The 22,797-nt window shown below is 37.9% G+C and overlaps 1 protein-coding gene across 3 annotated transcripts in view; it reads left to right on the top strand.

The window, feature by feature from the left end:
* The window catches only part of Keap1 (kelch like ECH associated protein 1), an 85,635-nt gene that overhangs the window by 56,839 nt on the left and 5,999 nt on the right, over positions 1 to 22,797 (top strand). For all 3 annotated transcript variants that reach the window (XM_068394917.1, XM_068394919.1, XM_068394918.1), the window contains exons 2-10: positions 6,660 to 7,317; positions 7,676 to 7,789; positions 8,136 to 8,300; positions 8,724 to 8,873; positions 18,411 to 18,586; positions 19,076 to 19,178; positions 19,439 to 19,605; positions 20,727 to 21,352; positions 21,879 to 22,025. In XM_068394917.1, the coding sequence (XP_068251018.1) occupies positions 7,114 to 7,317; positions 7,676 to 7,789; positions 8,136 to 8,300; positions 8,724 to 8,873; positions 18,411 to 18,586; positions 19,076 to 19,178; positions 19,439 to 19,605; positions 20,727 to 21,352; positions 21,879 to 22,025 (1,852 nt within the window). In that variant the 5' untranslated portion in view covers positions 6,660 to 7,113. The remainder of the gene's footprint in view (positions 1 to 6,659; positions 7,318 to 7,675; positions 7,790 to 8,135; positions 8,301 to 8,723; positions 8,874 to 18,410; positions 18,587 to 19,075; positions 19,179 to 19,438; positions 19,606 to 20,726; positions 21,353 to 21,878; positions 22,026 to 22,797) is intronic.

Below are 22,797 nucleotides of genomic sequence, written 5' to 3'. Positions count from 1 at the left end.
TCACAAATTTGAATATCAAATCATTCTGCCATGTTGCATGTTTTCAGTTGATCATTTTTATAACTTGCACCATGACGATAAATTGGGGCTAAGCCTCATCTAATATACGTATGCATAGGAGACTTGTTTGTAAGGTAAAGGTGTCTGGTTTCAGTTCCAATATCATCACGATAGATATTAGATAATCATCAGAACGTCAGCCGGGTAAGCCCAACCCCAACCTCACATTGTGGTGCCCAACCACACCAGTGGCCTTCCCAGTAAACAGCTTAAACTCACGGTTCCGGGGCTGGGATCGATCTGCTGTCATGCGTATGCGAGGCGAACACGTTACCTCTGTACTAGCCAAGACTGACCTGTGTGCCTCTTAGCCAGTGGGCACCGTATTTGCTCCAGGGAAATTAGGTGCAGTCTCATTAAAACGATAGATGAGCTTAGTTGTCTATGGTAGGCTTAATATTTGGGTAATTTTGTATTGTATTACAGGGTGAGATTTCGAACAGAAAATATATGTTTTCCTACAGTAAATAACGTGATTTAACCGAATTTGATGTTCAATTCAATCGGAAAAAAACAGATCAACCAATTTGGCTAACTTTAAGTTGCACGGTGTCACTTCTCTCACGAATGTACTGCGAACGATAACATTAACGTTACCAATAATACACAGTGTTACCAACGTTGACGTATGGTACACAGAGTTACCAACGGCACGCTGACATTACTAACGGTAGCAATGATAGATATTTCCATACGTATTTTAAATAATTTCTCCATATAAGTTTTTACTCAATATATAAAAAGTACAAAAAGGGCACAGAACCTAACAAACCCACCTAACCTAGCCTAGTAGTATGACAGGTCACAAAATAACATTTTATCTACATCGGACGTTGGCAGCACTGGTTACTGTATTTTTTCATGACACAATCTTTGCAACGGCGCCTCCAAAGTTTATCCAGATATACTGTTTTGTATTTTCCTCCGGTTATTATAATTTCAAGAAGGTAATGTATAGAGAAGAAAAGGCTTATTTTACGTTTATATATCGATTCCCCAGTATGTTTTCCCCACCCAAAACCCCGAGTTCCCACTGGGGGTCCCCCATTATTGGAGGATATACAGTAGATGTATATATATTTCTGAAACTATTCATTTGCGACGGGAACGAGTGTCATTTTCGAAGAGAGCGTAATTTTTTCTATAAGAAAAAGTAGTTGTTTTCTTAGGTTACATTGCTCTGTAATACACTACAATGAAACCAATATTTGTTTATGAATAAAGAAAGATTCGTAGTTAAAGTTGGAGAAAAGACAACCTGATAAGGATGGTATAACCAATAATCATAGAAACCTCACTTTCCCTCCTAACATAATGTAGTTTCCTTATATATTGTAGGTCTCAAAGTTACCTAGGACAATTCGGTTTGTATGTGATACTATAATTTCTAGCAAAACTTCTATTCTCTCTAAGAAATTGACGAACGCTGGCTCTCTTGATAATTTCAACTGGGTTCCCACTGGGGATCCCATGTCAGTGGATGTATATATATTTATATTCCGCTAAGTATTTATTTGCGTTGAAAATAAGTGTCATTTTCGAAGAAAACGGGTCTTTTTCTGTAGGGAAAAGTTGTTGGTTTTTAGTAAAAACCTTTGCCCGTCTGTAACTATAATAAAACCTTGGGGGTGTATGTATGATAGTGGCCACATGTATGTATGATGACGGATGACTAAGAATATAGCAGTGTAAGAGGGGTCGCTGGGGGTGTTAGCCCTGCGTTTGGTAAGTCGGTAAGGACATGGCTTTTAGGTTGGGGGGGGGGGGGGGGAGTTTAGGTTAGTTGGTGTCCATTTTTAATCTATGTGAGAGGATCTGGCCGCTGATATACAAAGGTTCTAAAACCTTTTTCTATGTATGACTGATGGAGGCTGGGGTATAATAAATTACGTATTGATCAATAAAATGTGAACGCCAATTCATTTTCTCCGTTTAATGTTTCCTTTGGAGAGAGAGATTACAGGTTACTGCGCTTGCGTTGCTTCCGTTTCCTTTTGGCAGCTTTCGTTTTTTTTTTTGTGACGTAATTATTACCTGGCTCTTTTTTAACCACTTAAGAGCTTCCAAATAGATATCCATAAGTTCCCGGGTGGTGTTTTACAAGAGCCATTTGTTCCCATCCGGCTTCAGTTCCACCATGACGACCGTTGGAAGAGGACGTTTTCCACAGGAATTGAATATATTAGAAATTTTGGTTCTATTATTAGTTACAGACGGGAAAATTCCCTACTAAAAACTATTGTTTATTTGCGGTTGAAATGAAGGTCCAATTCGGTTAAATCATGTTATTTACTACAGAAAAATATATTTTCTGTTTGAAATGCTTCCCCTTCCGTAAATATGATATTACTGAATAATTGCTAAGAAGTAAGAACCATGTACCACTTGCCAGTACATTGGACCTTGATGTTTTTCTTTTTACGTGAGCGAAGCGAGCGCACGTCGAAGCAAGAACTATTAGTTATTAAAAAAAAAAGAAAATACACCGTAAATAATTATTGAAGAAATAATAATCAATCATTGATGTTAGCATGAGCAGCTCAACATTACTGCTTGGCAGTACATATGGAGCTTGATGTTTTGTTTTTTTCGGGAGCGTAGCAAGCGCACCATGAAGAACCATTGTGATTTCACCCAATTTGACTTCATTTCAATTACCAATTTTAGTGATTGTGTAGTGGTTAACGAAGTAGCCGAACTGGTTGTTCTGTTTGTTTGCGGTTGAAATGAAGGTCAAATTCGGTTAAATCTTTTTTACTACAGTAAACATATATTTTCAGTACACAATGTTTCCCCGTCCGTAAATATAATTTCACGGAAATTTTAGGGGTTTATGTATGATGATGGCCATTTTCCATAATTCCCTTAATTTTAAACCTATCGCTAAGAATACGGCAGGCTAGGGGGTGACACATGGGTGCGGTAGCTCCATTAGGTACGTAGGTAAGGACATGGCTTGTAGGTTAGGTTAGGTATGGAAGTTTTGTTAGGTAGTGTTTATGTACGTTACTCAAAGGCTCAGATATTTAGTGTAATTTCATTTATTTCTGTTATTGATTATATTTAAAACTTTCTTCAATATACAGTACTGTATAGCTATTGTTGTTCATGTGTAAGTAAAATACTGTATTTCCCATGAAAAATGACTCTCATGATTAGCATGTGCAGCTCATATATGTACCGCTGTGCGAGCAAAGCTAGCCATGGTGGAGCAAAATTCATCTGAGGGACGTAATACGCAGTAATAGGTAATTAAGATACTTTGATAGAGACCCATAGGGATGGCATGTGCAGCTCAGCTACTGTATGTACCTCTTGCCAGAACAGAGGAACCATGAGATCATTTTATGTGCAAGGAAAGTAAGCCACAGCAGGGCTAAAACTTTTAAAGGCACATGATGTGAATCATAGATAATTATACTTTAATCTCATGCCATTTAAACGAACCATATTTATTTCTAAATACTGTACATTAGTTAAATTGTAAGTATTCCTACACAGATACAAACTTCTGAGTCATTTACTGTATATGGGTTACTGCTTGTCCTATATTCTACGACCAGCCAATTTAAGAAAATTGGATTGATTGTACCATGCTTTGTTGCTAGTCAATCAAAGCACATGTGGCAAGAGGATTTTTTTCCGCTTCACCTCCCCACAACACTGCTGGCTGTGAAGTGAAGAGGTTGTGCTCTCACTTCTTCCCTACAATTGAGCCCCTCGCATTCAACTCGCTTACACTTTTATTGTTTAATGTTTGTGACTTATGTTTCTTTTTTTTATTCACGGTCAATTGCGTTACTATTCATTATCTGTGAGCTACAAGTGAATAAGTTCTTTCCCAGGAAGGGATAGCGACCATTGTGTCATTCTCATGAGCTGGGCAGACGTAGATCCACGTCCTTTTTGTCCTTCTTGCGTAGACAGGAGATTTTCAATGGAATCGCCATCTAACTACTGTAGGGAGTGGATATCCTCATAATGGGAGAGACATTGTTCTCGTCGCAGAAACCTAACAAGATTTTTATCCTCTGCGTCTCCTCCCAACAGGAGTTAGAAAGGAATTTCCTTCTCTGTGATGAAAGCCTCCCTTTAATATTTTGTGTTGTGAATTCCCTGAAATTTTAATTACTCTACAATAGATGGCATCCATAGTAGATTGTTGCCTTTTTGGTTAATTGAATTGCTATACAGTAGGTATGTCTTCCAAATTTTGTTGCTTTTTTAGTTAATTGAATTGTTATAGGTATGTCTTCCAAGTTTTGTGTATTCCAAGTTTTGTGTATTGACAAAATTAGCAAGTAACCCTCGCCATCCGCATTTCATATGTACTACTCACTGTGATAGACTTTGTTGATAATGATATTTGTTCTCAGTGTACAGCTCTGAATAAAGTGCTGAGATCTTATTTTGGGAACACTATCAGGGTAAAAGAAAAGTTAGTTAAGAGATAGAAAACAAAGTTAGCAGTAATGCTTGTGCTTTGTTGGATGATCAAGGTATCCTTAGCAGTGATTTCTTGGCAATGTCAGTGCTCTTGGTTACTGCTACGAGTGCAGATGTTAGATTAAAAGATGAGCTAACAGATGATGTTTTGAGTATGGTATTTGATTAAGTACAATCCTCATAGGTCAGTTTTCTAAGGGGTTTTGTGGCTGATATGTCTTTGGGACTTTTTTTGAGGTTGACTCTACCCAGGACCCACCTTTTGAAGTTGAAATGGTATCTACATTAGGTATGCATATTGCACTAGAATTTAGAACTCAGTATTTCCAGTACCTTGCTGTTGACCAGTTTGTTCATTAGATCACGTAATTTAAGTCTGATTTGAAGAAGATTGTTTAAGAGGATGTGGAGGTACAATCTGGCTTCACCAGTATCTCACTGGTTTCGAAAATTATTCCTCCCATGATTGTTGACGAGTCTGATTTACTGTATGTGATTGTGTCGGTCTTAAGGCCATTACTCAGAAAAGCTTGTCCCAGTCTTTAAAAAATGTGTCCAGTAAATTTTACCCATGAACATGTCTTACAGATTCAGTCTGTAGGTGCACATAGTTCAATCTCAAACCAAAGTAAAGAGTATATACCCTATACAGATTCATTCTATTGTGCAGACTTTTTTTATTAGTGCTTTTTAAGTTAAATACAACTTATTCCTCTGGTGGAAAACAAGAATTTAAAACTAACTACTCATAAAATTGGGTGTACTGTACCACCTTAGTTTGATTACCAGTCTACTCATGTTGTAGCAATTAATGGGGTATGGAATTTTGATTTGTGATGGTAATGAGCATCAGTAATTAAATTCCTCAGCTTGAGATTTTCTTTCTCCATGTGTTAAATCTATCAAATTTGAATAGGTTTCTTTTTCTTTTATAAATGCCTTCGTTAGCCCTGGCAACAATCAAGAGAAACAGCCGGATACTTTCAATAGACTTCTCTGACATATTTTCATTTTCCTTTGCGTCTAATGCTAAAGAAGTTTTTCCTATTTATGTTGAAGGTCTTTTCAAGTTTTTACAAAGGTTCCTCCTTGATTGGTTAGTATTGGGCAATTCTCTTCAAGGAATTTTGCTGGCCCTGGAGGTATTGTTAAATCTTCAATAAAATTTAAAGGTTATGCTGAATTTCAAGAGGTTCCTTAGTATCGCTGCCTTCTTTGATTTTGTATTTTGGGAACACAGATTGGCTCTGTTATTTATCTGATGAAGAAGGTAGTCTAGAATTTTCTAGCTCTGCTGGGAAAAGTCAGGACACCACCACCTTTTTCAGCTCGTGTATGGATAAGCCTACTAGGAATGATGACTTCTCTGGAGAAGTTCATCCAGCTTGCATGGTTGAGGATGAGACCCTTGCTCTTCCAATTAAATACTTTTTGTATAGGATTTCTTTTTCCAATTAGATCCTGATTACTTGTTTCCAAGCTAAGGACTGTCCTCTTCAAGGCCCAAGTCTTGATATCAAGGTCCCAGGTATGTTTCTCTTTTCTGACACTTCCGTCTCGGGCTGGAGAGCAACACTCGAAAATAAACGTCAATCAGGTTTATGGAACATAGAAGAGATAAGATCAAGAGTCTATTTCTCCTGAATGTGGTTTATGTTTTAATGGGGAAGATGAAGGTGGTAAAATATCAACCGAGCAAGGGTTCTCAGTGATTGCCTACAGAATGGTGTTGCTTTCTCAACTTTGCGAAGCCCTGTAGAAGATTTTATGGAGACTGAACATCAATATGTACCGTACTTTAATTTGGGGTTGTGGATCTGCCTCCCATTATAAGAAGGGCTAATATCCTAGAGATTTTAGACTGATGTATCAAGATATTTTACCTAGCATGATAAAGTATTTTAAAGTATAAAATATTATTCAATAACCAGAAATTTTAGTAAGATATTTTGAATTTTAGGAAATTATTTTAGGTTCCAAGATACTCATGCAGAGAGTAGATCTATAGTATGAGATTTTATATGGCATTAGGCTTTAAGTGTCATGTAAAGTTTACACATTGTTTACATTTACAGTATAGTCTATATATAATTTTTATTTGTAAGTTACCATTTCTGATACCTTTACTTATTTCTTTTTATTTCTTTTTGCAGAATGCTCAAGTTTGAATACTGACCGAGAGGTTTGTGATATCTCGCTCATCTTATGAGAAAAATGGATGTGAATTACAAGAGGATAATAAAAGACCCATTCCAAATCAGGCTTATATCGCATTACATTAATGTTTATAGTCTGAAATATCCTGCATTGATATATGACTCATAAACTACTGTGTATGCCTTTAACAAGAATTATGGAAGAGTTAAATGCTTTAGGGCTTTGGTTTTGCTTCGTGTTTTTGAAGCTAGAGTGTTATTTGCAACACGTTACGATTCTTATAAATGGAAGATCATCTTTTGTGGACATATGATGTTGGTTAACTTAAAATTGATATTTGCCAAGAGCAAAGTAAATTGAACATTCTTTAGGAATATATTTCTTACACTATATTAGTGCACTCGTGTGTATTGTCTGTTTGCATCAAGCAAATCTGTAATTAGTGTGATAATGGCAAGCTGGTACCCGGACATTGAAATGAACGACATGGATATGGGACAAGCCAGCTCCTCTCGAGCAAGGGGGTCTTCGAAGATGTCCAGCGGTAGTGGTTCACGCAGTTGCATTTCCCCATCCCCCAGTTCTGGTGCTTCTTTCAAGGAAACGGGAGAAATAAAGTTCTGTATATCCGAGTATAAGAGCGATGCTTTTCAGGTATGTGCAATTTGGTTTTCCATTTTAGATAAGCTAGCATTGTATTGTACAGTCAAGCATACAGAACTCTATTGCATTCTATGCAGGGTTATGGTTTGGGAGTCAAACTGAAGAACATATACACGTTAATGGAATAAGATAATGATTACTATTCTAAGACAAGTTAGAAACTGTACATTTTAGTATGATAATTTAATAGGTGATTGACAAATTTTTACTATGGTATTTGTAATATTTTGTTAATTTAATGTATGTTGTGATTGCCTGGATTATATTTACCCTTCACTGGTAGGTTATTTAGTCTTTTGTGTTCTTTTATAATACTCATGATTTTTATGAACTTTACTTATTCTTTTAGATGATGCTCCTGATGAAGAGAAATCATATGCTGACCGACGTGAAGCTTGAAGTAGGTCGGGAAATTTTCCATGGGCACAAGATTGTTCTTGCTGCTGCTAGTCCTTATTTCAAGGCAAGTCATTATTTTTTTAATTTTTTTTTTTTAAGGATATTATGTTGGCTGATTATAACCAAAGTTTATGTTCCTTTAATCAAAGTTATAGTTTTTTTTGTATATTTGAATTACACTTTATATGTGCAGTACAGCATATGAAAACTGCATGTGTCTTCGTGCGACTAAATGTCATTCAGTATTTTTAAATCTTGGCTAAGCATACTTATAGTTGTTTTATTGTTGTTTCATAAAGCTTTTCAATAGTTATGAGGTTCAAAAAGCTCTTATTTTTAATCTTTTAAAATTGCTGCCATCAATATTTAATAATGAGGTTTTTAATTAGAGTATTTTATGCACTTCACAGGCCATGTTTACTGGCGGCCTTCGCGAGTGTGAGATGGATACAGTAAAGTTGCAAGGATTTTGCCCTACTGTTCTAGCTCATCTCTTGTGCTTTATGTATACTGGTGAAATTGTCATCAACGAGATGCTCGTCTGTCAGCTTCTGCCAGCTGCAACTATGTTGCAAGTAAGTTTGGTTGTGTGGTAAGAAAATGTGTTTGAGTTATTTTCAATAGGACATCTCTGGGTTATTTTCAATATGGGCACAAGATAGTGCGCATTGATTTTTATTATGTAATAATGTGAAATTGAAAACAGTACATTAAGATATAGTTAAGCACTGTGCTGGTTTTCTTAAACTTGTTGAAGAATTAAACTACCACTATGGGATCCATTCCATTATACAGCACCAAGGAGTCATATATCTTGCCAGATACTGTAGAGCTTGCCCAAGGGATTTGTATATGATACTACAAGATTTTAAAAAGGAGAAATAATGTCTATAAGCTACCATTTATTGGATTATGTATTTTGAATAATATAATACTTCATCTTATAATTGATATGATTTACTGTAGATGTGTAATAATTTCTTTTTATGATATTACAGATGAATCATGTAATAGAGGCCTGCTGTAGTTTTTTAGAGAAGCAGTTAGAAGCAGGTAATGCCATTGGAATAGCCAACTATGCTCAACAGCATGGTTGCATGGAGTTATTTTGCAAGGCCAACTCTTTCATAGAGCAACATTTTACGGAGGTTAGTTGTATTGTGTATTTTGACCATAATAACCCTTTTACCCCCAAAGGACGTACTGGTACGTTTCACAAAAGCCATCCCTTTACCCCCATGGACGTACCGGGACGTCCTTGCAAAAAAATGCTATACAAAATTTTTTGTTCATATTTTTGATAATTTTTTGAGAAAATTCAGGCATTTTCCAAGAGAATGAGACCAACCTGACCTCTCTATGACAAAAATTAAGGCTGTTAGAGCAATTTAAAAAAAAATATACTGCAAAATGTGCTTGGAAAAAAATAACCCCCGGGGGGTTGAGGGTTAGAAATTTCCAAATAGCCTGGGGTAAAAGGGTTAAATGGTTTGTGCTAAAGTGTAGATTCTGTTGCTATTTTTGTTGATTCATATTATGAAGGTAGCCTTCTGCAAATAAAGTAGATCAAAAATTATATTATCTGTATGGGAAAGTGCACTTTGACTGAGCGTGGTTTGATAGTTCTGCCTTATGTGTGAAACCTCCTTGAGGCTTGTAAGATTTTATTTAGAAAAAATAACCTTGCCACAGAGTACAACTAGCCGTTAAAAAGAAGTACCAACTTTGTAGATAAAACAATGAAGAAAAATTACCCCCCCTCCCCACCCTGTAGCATCCAGGAACCCTTCCCAGCTGTTGGGAATAGGTCCGAGGGCTAGCATGAGAAACAATGTAAAGAACTCATCGGATTTAGTTAATTTGTTGCAATTTATACACGCCTTTTTTTCTTTCTTATTTTTAGATTTTTTTTTCTGTATAATTGTGTGCAATACTATGAATGGCCTTTTTATCTGTTATTTTGGTCTCTTCTTTTCCAGTTATAAATTGACACTGATTACAAGTACAAGAGTTGCATTAATTTGAAGGAATAGTTGGTTATGTATGTACAGTATGCTCATAAATTTTGTCTAAGTAATTAGTCAAGTTCCTGAAAAAGGCTGCACATTCAAGTGAAGATAGGGTGGCCCAACAGACCCCATCTGCTATTTAGGAATACTATCTCTTTAATTCCTTTGTGGCTTCTGCTTCCTTTATAGACAATATCTAGTGTTCTTCTTTTAAAGAACCTAATTGGCCCTCGTTGCATATCATTGGATGAATCTACCTTTCCTGTTTTCAAGGGTAAAGCACATCATATCAGTGTTAATCAGTGCATTCAGATTTTTTAAGAATTTACTTTTAGGAAGAGTTCTTGCAGTAGATCTATGGAGAACTAACGTTTTTTTGTTGATCATTATTTGATGATTGTCTTACAATAAATTGAAGGCATATTTTGTCTTGGACCAACAGTTTTGATGTAACATATTATTAGTTATTTTGTCTTACATCCGTTTCATTATAACTTGTCTGTTATGTATCTAATTTAGAGGGTAATTTGTTGGTGAATCACAACTTTGAATATAAAATGTAAATGAGTCAGATTTCAAAATATGTTTATTTGGTGTACTCTCTCTTTAAACATATACTTAATACTCAATGATTAATTAGTTTATCAATTACAACTACTAATGAATCTGTTGAGTTTATGTTGGGGTTAAAAAAATATTTGTTTGGTTCCCCTTATGAAATTATAGATAATGCTTAGTGATTTTTGGTTAATTTGAAAGGAGAAAGGAAGTTAACCATATGGGAAGATTCTTTGTATTTTCCATATTTTATTTGATTGTCTATTGGCCTAAATAAAAGCCATTGACCTAATTTGAGGAGTTGCAAATTTTTTTTTTCAAAGTTACTAGTATGCATTCAACTTATCTCCACATATAAAGTGTGTTATTCAGCTTGATCTACTGAATTTTAAACTGAGATACTGTATATTTCCTTCTTTGCCTCTGAATAGAACTAGTGACCCACCCTTTTGTCCAATTTCTGAGGTGATATTCAACTTCGGTGTTGAATTTGAAGAGTTCTTTACCTTCTTTTCCGTGCTAACCCTTGGACATTTCCGTGGCTGTTTGCCTTTTATCAGTAGATAGGAAGTGTATTTGGTTGCTGATTTGAAGAAAGGATAGTACAGGGAATTAAAGAAGTCTCTTGCTCTTGTTTTAGGTAGAGGCTGTGAGGTTGGCACTTCTGCTTGATAGCTTGTACAAAAATAATGTTTTTTAAATATTAAACTTAGCCGGTGAATATATAATAGCTGACGGCTCGACAGATTCCAAAAACTCGCGAGCGATCGCCATGAAGGTTGCGGGTGTGCCCACCAGCGCCGACTATCGGCCAGATACCGCATATACATGTAAACAGCCTCAGTTCTTCTCTGTCGGTTTCATCGACAAGTCGATTCCACTCGCTATTATGACCTCGAGTTTTCTACCGAATTGGTGAAGTACTTGGTTTTGGTTTTATTGCTTTCGCCGTGTTGGATTACAGTATTCAATACTATCCTCAAAAGAAATGCTTTTGAAAGGAGAGTAAAAGTGTTTTGCCCTTGCCTTTTTATCTCTGGTTTTTTCCATAGAGTAAAGATGGCCGACCCTTCCCTTAGTGTACGGAAGTGTGTTTTAGGCTTTTAGCAATTATTTTATCACGTTATAAATTATTGTTGATAATTATAGATTTTCCTCTATATATTTTATATCTCACCCGCCTTTATTAGGCCTCTTCGATTAGCTTTCCATTTATACTAAACATCAAGATAAATTTTATGTTTTGTTTATATGCGGCCTTTACCTAGAGATGTAGGCGGTCCTAATTTGGAAACCGAAGTTAAACAACGTTGAGCCCATTCAACTTTTATTTTCGTTAAGTTTAAATCATTTGCTCTGTAAGAGTTATGAAATTAATATTTTTTAGAAAATATTTTAAGAAAGATATTCTTTGAATAGTCTTCGTGCTGTTTTTTCAAAGATGAACTAACGTTTGGTTTATTTATGCTACGCAGTTTGCGCTCTATCGTTACGATAGAGAAAGAGAGAATCACGGTTTCACTTTGCAGAAAGAGTAAATCGATTTTGACGTTTTGTTCATTCTTCTTTCAAACTGAAGTGTTTTAAATACTAATTTAAAGGAACTTGTTAATTTTCAATTTCTTAGTCCTTTCAGTTTTTTTCCTTTGGTCAAATAACCTGTTTATTGACGAAGGGTGAGTGGGCTTTTCTCTTGTGTGTGACAAGAGAGAGAGAGAGAGAGAGAGACGGAGAGAGAGAGAGAGAACGATCCGATCTTTATTCTCGTCCCAAGTAAGGAGTTTGGGAGCGAGTAACGTTGTTCTCGATTCAGTTTTTTACTCTCGTCCTAAGTCTCTGTACGGGGAGAAAGGATAAAACTTTTTTAGTTTTTAGTTTTTATTTTTTATTCTCGTCCCAAGGCACTGTACGGTGAGAGATTGAAAACGTAGTCTTTAATGAACTAGTGTTTAGTCTCCTCCCCAGTCACTGATCCTTTTTAACTTTATATATTTCCGTTTTATTCGATATATATGTTTACTGATTTTTGCATGTACTAATGTGCTTACATTATACGACTCATTTCGCAATTATAACCTTTTGATGTAAGGGATAATTGCGTGCTTCAGGTAAAAATCAGTTTTATTCATGCCTAATGTGAAATTATTGAAAAATACGATATCAGTGAAGTAAGTGCAAAAAACAGAAAATCGTAGTGATAAAGTGATAAGTGCGCAAAGTGTTTTTAGTGTTGCGACCGAGGGTTCGTCTGTTCGTGCTTGTCGTTCACCTAGTCCGAGACCTCTTTCAGGGTCCCCTGCACCAGGGAGAAGTAATGTCGTAGGACTTAAGGGGACGAGAGGCTTTAACCAACGAACAGACGTTCCCTCTGTGGTATCGGGCGTGTCTCGTTAAGATCGCCCCTACCATAAGACGAGCGAGGCTGTTTTCTCCTCGTCATCCGAAGGCTTCTCGCAAAAGAAACCTTGGAGCAAAGTTTCTAGACCCTTAAAGTGGAAGTCAGTCCCTTCAGGACAGGTCCAGCGTCCTGGCTGTAGCCATGGGGACAGCTCTGACCCTTTGCAGTCGTCGGAAGACGGTTCGCCTATTAAACGCAAGCGTAACACGGGGTCTGAGTGTCGCGGTAAAGGCAATGTTTTGCCAACACAGACGTTACCGTCGTCTCGGCCCGTTCCGACTCCCGTTGATCCTAAATGGGTTGTCCTGCAGGACATGCAGACTAAGCTTGCCTCCCTTATGGAGAAGTATGACGTTGAGCAGGTTCACGATGAACCTTCGCTTTCGAGTCGCCGTTACGCTAAACGAGACTCTGGCCGTCAGCCGCCCAAACGAGCATTTACTCGTCCTTTTGACGTTATGAAACGTGATGTCGGTAGTTTGTCACGTCAGTCACGTGACTTGGATCCTCACTCGCTGCAGTCCCGTGTTGCCTCTCAGCCGCTGCCGCAGCCTCGTGTTGACGTTCAGCCGCTGCCGCAGTCTCGTGTTGACGTTCAGGACGTTCGCCAACCAGCTCAGTTGCCTTGTTTTGACGTTGAGCGTCAAGCACCGCAGTCAAGGGTTGTTTTGACTGCTCAGTCTAGGCAGTCAAGGCAGTCTCGACTTGACGTCGAGCGTCCATCAACTCCTGTTGTTGTTGCTGGTCAGTCCTTTCAGCAGCGACATGACGTCGCTTCCTTGACTGCTACTGCTGCTCCTTTGCGTGTGGACTTTGCTTGTCAAGCATTGCCACCGCGGCAGGTCTCTCCTTTTCATGAGACTCGGCAATTGTCGGACGAGGTTCCTTCAGATGAGGAAGTTGCTGATCCCCCTCCTACTGATATTCCTTTGGGGACTTTGTCAGACGGAGAGGAGCCTAAAGCGGCTCAGCCCTCTATGGACTTTAAAAAAATCATGCTGATTTTTAAGGATCTGTGTCCGGACCATTTTGTAACTGCTACTCCTCGTTCGCCTTCGTCAGAGTTTACACTAGGCCTAGCTACTTCGAAGCCGTTGTTTTCTAAGCTAGTGCTCTCTCGCTCTTCTAAGAGAGCTTTACGTTTGCTAGGCGACTGGTTGATCACCAGGAGGAGTTTGGGGGAGACAGCCTTTGCTTTCCCTCCTTTTAAACTGGCTTATAGAGCGAGCGTCTGGTATGACACGGGAGAACCTCTCGGCTTGGGAGTTCCTGCCTCTGCCCAGGGAGACTTCTCAAGCCTCATAGACTCTCCCCGTCGCCTGACCATGAGACGCTCCAAGATTTTATGGTCGGCTTCAGAGCTAGACCATCTCCTGTTAGGAGTTTTTCGAGCGTTTGAAGTTTTGCTGTACAATTATGTCATGCATGAACAAGGCTATCAGGGATGGCTCCAATGATCTGACAGCCACGTTCTCTGCAGGAACAAGGCTATCAGGGATGGCTCCAATGATCTGGCAGCCACGTTCACTGCAGGAGTACTTAAGATGTAAGTGCGCTCAATGTGTTCATTGTCAAGACAAACTTCACGATGAAGACTACCAAATCTGTCTTGGCAGCATTAAGGGAAGGCGACTGGATGGTCTCTCTCGACCTTCAGGATGCATACTTCTACATCCCGATTCATCCAAACTTTCAACTACATCTGAGGTATGTGGACGGGAAAGTAATGTACCAATGTCAAGCACTGTACTCCGACCTCATTCCTGCTCCTCTTGTTTTTTACAAGGCCCTTGCAAAATGTAGCAAGCTTTCTACATTTTTTGAGGATTCAGAGCCTCCCTTTATTTTGACGACTGGCTAATCAGGGCGTCGTCATTATATCGCTGTCTGGAGAGCCTCTAATGGACATTAGACCTAACCAAGGAGCTAGGTCTCATAGTGAACGTAGAGAAGTCGTAACTTACAGTACCCCATCCCAGACTATTCTTTATTTGGGAATGGAGATACAATGTCTGATTTTTCGGGCCTTTTCGTCTCCCGCAAGAATGGAACAAGCTCTGTTAAAAGTCCTTCACTTGCAAGAGAAAAACAGTTGCTCTGTAAGAGTTTGAACTAGCCTCGTGGGAACTCTTTCATCGCTGGAGTAGTTTATCTCTCTGGGGAGACTCAACCTATGCCCTTTCCAATTTCACCTAAATCATTGGAACAAGGAGAAGGGCTTAGTGAGTATCTCTTTCCCAATCTCCAACTCAGTCTAGACATGTCTGACTTGGTGGGACAGCAACATCAGACTTCGAGAAGGTCTTTCTCTTGCGATCAAGAACCCAAACCATGTGTTGTTTTCAGATGCATCGGATTTGGGTTAGGGAGCTCCACTGGACAGTCTGGAAGGCTCGGGTCTTTGATCCACGGATCAGAAGGAACTCCATTTAAGGCATGTGACATCTCTCCTTTGGCGAGATTTGTGCAAGGAAAATGAATGTCTTGGTGGACGGCCTCAGCAGAAGAGGACAAGTCATCTCCATGGAGTGGACGTTGCATAAGACTGTGTGCGAGAAGCTATGGATGACATGGGGTCAACCCACCATAGATCTTTTTGCGACTCTCTCTGACAAAGAGGCTCTCGTCTTACTGCTTTCCAGTTCCAGATCCAGAGGCAGCCCACATAGACGCTTTCCTGCTGGACTGGTCTCACCTGGACGTTTATGCCTTTCCACCTTTCAAGATCCTAGACAAGGTGCTGCAGAAGTTCACCTCTCACGAAGGGACCAGGTTGACATTGGTTGCTCCACTCTGGCCCGCGAGAGAGTGGTTCACAGAGGAACTTCAATGGCTGGTAGACGTTCCAAGGAGTCTACCTTTAAGGATGGATCTCTTACGGCAGCCCCACGTAAGGAGTCTTCATCAAAGCCTCCCCACGCTTCGTCTGACTGCCTTCAGACTATCGAAAGACTCTCAAGAGCTCGAGGATTTTCGAAGGAGGCAGCCAGAGCGATTGCGAGAGCTAGGAGAGCATCTACCATCAAGGTCTACCAGTCGAAGTGGGAAGTCTTTAGAGACTGGTGCAAGTCATCATCCATTTCCTCTTCCAGTACCTCTGTAGCCCAAATTGCAGACTTTCTCCTACATCTGAGAAATGTTCGCTCCCTCTCAGCGCCCACTATTAAGGGCTACAGGAGCATGTTGGCGTCTGTGTTCAGACATAGAGGCTTAGATCTGTCCAATAATAAAGATCTCCAAGATCTCCTTAAGTCCTTCGAGACCTCTAAGGAGCGTCGTATGGCAACTCCTGGATGGAACTTAGACGTGGTCCTAAGGTTCCTAATGTCCGACAGGTTTGAGCCATTACATTCAGCCTCCCTGAAGGATCTCACCTTCAAGACGCTTTTCTTAGTGTGCTTGGCTTTGGCTAAAAGGGTCAGTGATATCCATGCCTTTAGTAGGAACATCGGCTTTTCTACAGATAAAGCCACATGTTCACTTCAGCTTGGTTTCTTGGCCAAAAATGAACTGCCTTCTCGTCCTTGGCCTAAGTCGTTTGATATACCTTGCCTGTCAGAGATCGTAGGCAACGAGCTTGAAAGAGCACTGTGTCCAGTCAGAGCTCTTAAGTTTTATTTAGCTCGTACAAAATCCTTACGAGGTGGATCTGAGGCCTTGTAGTGCTCAGTTAAGAAGCCATCATTGCTTATGTCTAAAAATGCTTTATCGTATTTTATTAGATTTTTAATCCGAGAGGCTCATTCTCATTTGAGTGAAGAAGACCGTTGCTTGCTTAAGGTCAAGACGCACGAAGTAAGAGCTATAGCAACTTCCGTGGCCTTTAAGCAAAACAGATCTCTACGAAGTATTATGGACGCGACCTTTTGGAGGAGCAAGTCGGTGTTCGCTTCATTTTACTGAAAAGACGTCCAGACTCTTTATGAGGACTGCTACACACTGGGTCCATTCGTTGCAGCGAGTGCAGTAGTGGGTGAGGGTTCTACCACTACATTCCCTTAATTCCAATATCCTTTTAATCTTCTCTTGAAATGTTTTTAATTGGGTTGTACGGAAGGCTAAGAAGCCTTTCGCATCCTTTTTGATTTGGCGGGTGGTCAAATGTCATTTCTTGAGAGCGCCCAGATTAAGGGTTTTGATGAGGTCCTGTTGTATGGGTTGTCGCCCTGGATACTTCAGCTCCTGGGAGTCTTTCAGCATCCTAAGAGGATGGCTGGGCTTCGTGAGGAAAGCGGACTAACAAGGCAGAGTAATCGTCAGAGTCAGCTTCCTTACCAGGTACCTATATTTATTTGGGTTTTGTTATGATATAACTGTCAAAAACTCTAATCATATACGCCTATATTGTATTAATACTGGTCTCTACCCACCACCATGGGTGTGAATCAGCTATTATATATTCACCGGCTAAGTTTAATATTTAAAAATGGTATTTTGATTATAAAATAAATTTTTGAATATACTTACCCGGTGAATATATAAATTATAGGCCCTCCCTTCCTCCCCGATAGAGACCCAGCGAAATGAGAAGAACTGAGGCTGTTTACATGTATATGCGGTATCTGGCCGATAGTCGGCGCTGGTGGGCACACCCGCAACCTTCATGGCGATCGCTCGCGAGTTTTTGGAATCTGTCGAGCCGTCGGAGACGTCAGCTATTATATATTCACCGGGTAAGTATATTCAAAAATTTATTTTATAATCAAAATATCATATTTTCAAAATCATATTTTTTCTTGGCAAGTACTGTAGGTCCCCAACTTATAAATGTTCGGAGATACAAACACAAATCCTACTGAAAATAACAAAGATAAGATAAAAAAATACTGTAATTAAATATGTCATTTAATATAGTAAGTAAAACGACATTTGTAACAACCTGATATCTATTTTATATACAACCTGACTATTTGTTGACTTTTGTAGCCGGAAATCATAGGCATGAGATTCAGGTTAGGACTACTCTAGGACAAAATTTAAGAAAATTTGACTTACAAACAGCTTCCTGGAACCTATTGTGTTTTAAGTTGAGAACCTTCTGTAATCTTTACCTTCAAATTTTAGATTTTAAGGGATTTCAGTTTTGAAATCGCATACTCAAGCCCTTGTATATACGATAGGTCACACACCCACTGATAAAACAAATATTGAGTATAATTTTCTTGAGTTATGGGTCCTTGTCTATTAACCCTTTTACCCCCAGGCTATTTGGAACTTTCCAACCCTTAACCCCCAGGGTTTTTTTTTTCATGCACATTTTGCAATATATTTTTTTTAAATTGCTCTAACAGCCTTAATTTTCATCATAGAGAGGTCAGGTTGGTCTCATTCTCTTGGAAAATGCCTGAAGTTTCTCAAAAAATTATCAAAAATATGCAAAAAAAAATGTAAATAGCAGTTTTTTGCAAGGACGTACCGGTACGTCCATGGGGGTAAAGGGATAAGTTTTGTGAAACATACCAGTACGTCCTTTTGGGGGTAAAAGGGTTAATCATCTTTGTGGTTGACAGACAAACTTTTGTTAAATTCTTGTTTTACCTATGTCTCATCAACATGGATATCTCGTCATTTTCATTAAAGGGTTTAGTTCTTTTGAGCATTGCATTGCCATACAGTATATTTGTGGTTGAATAACATCTACATGAATTATCATTTGTGTAATCTTGATGTTGATAAAAATGTGGACATTTGAAGAATTATGTTCTGTCTTTCTTTTGCAGGTGTCTGAAGAGGAAGAATTTCTTCAACTTTCCCCATGCCAGTTACTGAATTTAATCAAGAGGGACGAGTTGAATGTTCCGGATGAAAAAGATGTTTACAATGCAGTACTACGATGGGTCATGCATGATGAAGATACTAGACAACCCAGGATGGAAAATATTTTGCAGGCTGTCAGGTAAATATTCATGTCAAGCACCTGTCGAGTACTTGCAGAAGAGGAGTGAAAATTAATATGCTCAAGTTGCCAGGTCTGGAATTGATACTTCATTGTATTACAGTCATTGAATTAACCCTTTTAAACCCAACGCTATTTGGAACTTTCCAACCCTTAACCCCCAGGCATTTTTTTTTTCAAGCACGTTTTGCAATATATTTTTTTTAGATTGCTCTAACAGCCTTAATTTTCGTCTTAGAGAGGTCAGGTTGGTCTCATTATTTTGGAAAATGCCTGAAGTTTCTCATAAAGTTATAAAAAATATGCAAAAAAAAAACGTTTTTTGCAAGGACGTAGCGGTACGTCCATGGGGGTAAAGGGATGAGTTTTGTGAAACGTACCAGTATGTCCTTTGGGGGTAAAAGGGTTAATTCAAGAAACTAAGAAATGCTCATGTCAGAATAATTTTTTGAAATTTTTATATGAATTAAAATTTCCTTTTTTCTTCAGGTGTCAGTACCTCTCTCCACGATTTCTGACAGAGCAGATGAGTAACTGCAAGCTATTAAAAAAGGCTCCTGCTTGTAGAGAATATCTTGCAAAAATATTCGAGGTAAATACGGCTATATTTCTTCATCTTTGATATTTTTCACTTTTATGTATGTTGATATAGAAAATCTTTATATACAACTGTCTTATTTTTTAGGTTAAGTGCTTTCCCTTTTATCCTCTGTTGTGGTTATAATTTAACAGTAACAATTTTAAGCTAACAACTGTGAATCTTAAGAGAATTTTATATTCATCCTGATAGTAAAAGGCATCTAGTGTACAAACTTTATATACATTTGCAAAGCTTACATTGTGTCCTCTTAGGATTTGACGTTGCACAGACCTCCATGCCAAAAAGAGAGGAAGCCAAATGCACCTTGTGTGATATACATTGTTGGAGGGTATTCGAATCGACAAAGTTTAGACACATTGGAGTGTTATGATGTTGAAGATTACTCGTGGACACAACTATCTCGTTTACCTGTTGCTAGGTAAGATAAAGTTTTAACCCATGTGTAGACTTAAGATCATTTTATTGCTATGCTAGTAGATGATTAAGGAAGTCATCGTTATTACAACTTCTCATCAAGTAAAATTAAACCAGGTATCATATACCTTGGATTTTTTAAATTCATCCTTACTTTATATTCATGATAACTTTTGGTATTCCATATATTACCTAAGAAATAAAATCAGTATTTGACATTAGAATGCTTCTTTTACCTCCCTGTTATTTTCACCAATAGAGTTTTATTAATTCCAAGTTTTTAGTAGATTCTGGTATCCAAAGAATGTTCATAATAACATGCTTAGTGTAATTTATCCCAATTTGTGTTAAAATATGTAAAATGTTACAAGCTCATGCAGCGTGCATCCGAAAACATGCTCCTGTTGTTGACTTCAGCGGGAATTGTTATTAAATTTGACTTACCATCCCAATACTTTATAATGTATTTATTTGTTAACATTGTTTATTAACAAAACATATATCTGGAAGAGAAATTTAGTTTAGTAAAAAAATTTTAATTCACTCTACTTGGTAATTATTTGAAAACAATACTGTATTCAGACAAAAGTACTTTCGACTAATCAGCTATTAGGAAACTTTTATGAGCTAAAAGGGCACCCCTACGAGTTGGTGCAAATCTACCTCGCTAAAAAAAATTGACTGCAGTATAGTAAAATCAGGATTGACAATCTGGGACATAAAAGCATTATTGGTATTCTCAAAGATTCAGAATTATTAACATTATAATTTTGTTTTCAGCTTTTATTTTTACAGTTAACCCTTTTACCCCCAAAGGACGTACTGGTACGTTTCACAAAAGCCATCCCTTTACCCCCATGGACGTACCGGTACGTCCTTACAAAAAAATGCTATAAATTTTTTTTTTTCATATTTTTGAGAGCAATTTAAAACAATATACTGCAAAATGTGCTGGGAAAAAAATAACCCCCTGGGGGTTAAGGGTTGGAAATTTCCAAATAGCCTGGGGGTTAAAGGGTTAATTGTGTGAAGTTTCTAATGACCATTATTTTGCTAGATTGTACTTTTTATATCTACTACAAGATACAGTACTTATTTTTTTAATTGGTCATACTTTATTTACAGATCTGGACTTGGTGCTGCTTATCTAAGGGGGATATTCTATGCCGTTGGTGGCCGTAATATTTTATCTAATGGGAACTATCATGATAGCAATTGGGTGGACACATTCAATCCAATGTCTAACACTTGGGAACAGAGGGCGCTCATGAATGAGGCACGTAACCGATTGGGAGTGGCAGTGCTGGATGGTCAGGTGTACGCTGTGGGAGGATCAAATGGTCCTAGATGCCATAACAGTGTTGAAAAGTATGATCCTGATGATGACAAGTGGACTTTAGTGCAACCAATGGCTAAAGCAAGAATGGGCATTGGCGTTGTGGTCGTTAATAGGCTGATGTATGCTGTAGGGGGTTATAATGGAGAAAATCGTTTGAATTCGGTGGAATGTTACCATCCGGAGAACAACAAGTGGACTTACGTGTCTCCCATGAGGATTCCGCGGAGTGGTGCTGGAGTGTGTTGTGTAGGAAACTGTATATTTGTGATTGGAGGCTATGATGGCCAGCACCAGTTGTGTTCAGTTGAAAAGTATAATATAGAAACTGATGTATGGACTTCAGTGCCACCTATTCGAACACCACGCTCAGCCATGACTGTGTCAGTCTGGGATGGGAAAATATTTGTTATGGGTAAGTGTTGCTATGTAATAAAAAGGCTTATCTTAAAAGGATACATTTGTAATAATGGTATTAAATTCATTAACTACTTCTTTACGTTTATGGCCTTTTTAATTTTTTTAATTTTTTTTTTTGCTTTCCATTTGATATTTTCTCTATGCCTACAAGCTCTCAGGTTGAGAGAGATGCCTATTTCTTTGCATGGGATGAGGCCTTGAGTAGCTTATCCTGTCATCCTTTACAATTTAATAAATATAGCTTTTACATACTCATTTTAACAGTTGTATTAGATATGAAATGCCATGTTGAAGGAATGTATCTGGTGCTGTTATTTTCATGGTATGCAACATTTCCAGCTATCATTAATGATGTCTCAGATTACTTCATACCCTAATGGTACAGCAAACAAATTATGTTTTTTATAACTGATTTTTAAAACTGTATTTATGGTAGCATGCTTGATCTATTACTGTATATATATCCCTGTTTGTCCATTTAAGAATTAACTTACTGTGAATACTTTTTTTCTCCTTTTCAGGGGGATACGATGGCAACCAGTTCTTGTCATCGGTAGAGGTTTACGATTGTTCTCGTAATGAATGGTCCGAGAGTAAACCTTTACCGTGGGGTAGATCGGGTCATGCTGCTGCATCTTCCTTCCATCCTTGTTTACTTCATGGTGACGGTAGATAGCAGTAGCGATATCCTAGTTAATATTTTTTTTTCCTTATCCTAGAGACTGCGTGTTTAAAAAATTCTTTTATATGGTAATCTATGGGTTACAAAATATTGACGTGGCAGAATTTTCATGGTTCCTTACTTGTGGTAACTGAAATTGGTAGAACCATACAGAAATTACATAATCTGCTTCTTGCCTTTGCATTATATCGTCTACAGAAATATGAGTGATGAACAGCTGAAGACTGTATGTATGTTGTACAGGTAAATTGGTTGTTTGGATGTGGTTGCTTGTACCATTTTTTAAGTACAGTATTTAACTTCTAAGACTTAGGACTTTACTTTTTTATATTTATTTATTTCCTTTCTTAAGATTTTTTTTTTGTCTGCATGTGATATGCAAGTGGTTTTATAATTCTAGTGAAATTAAGGAATATATGAAAAGTTCAGAATGGTCATTTCAATTTGTAATGGAAACATGGAGGAATGTAAAAGGATTATTGTAGTAAGTTGTTAAAGGAATATGTACTAACTGTAAGTTTACAAGTACAGTATTAGGATAACCCAAATATGTTTTTTAAGTTTTTAAGAAAACTTATTAGTGAAAGTATATTATTTTTCTTATGGAAGGGTGGAACAAATTTTTTTTTATTTTAGATTATTTGCATTCAGTAACTTCTTTTAGATTATAATTTATTATTAAGAGGAAAGCTTCTTTGCAAGTTATACCTCTAAATCCACTTCAAAAACCATTTTTTGCTTAACGTTTATATGGCATT

Source organism: Palaemon carinicauda, chromosome 20, assembly GCF_036898095.1.
Source record: "Palaemon carinicauda isolate YSFRI2023 chromosome 20, ASM3689809v2, whole genome shotgun sequence".
Lineage (NCBI taxonomy): Eukaryota > Metazoa > Arthropoda > Malacostraca > Decapoda > Palaemonidae > Palaemon > Palaemon carinicauda.
This window is presented reverse-complemented; position numbering and strand designations above follow the sequence as displayed.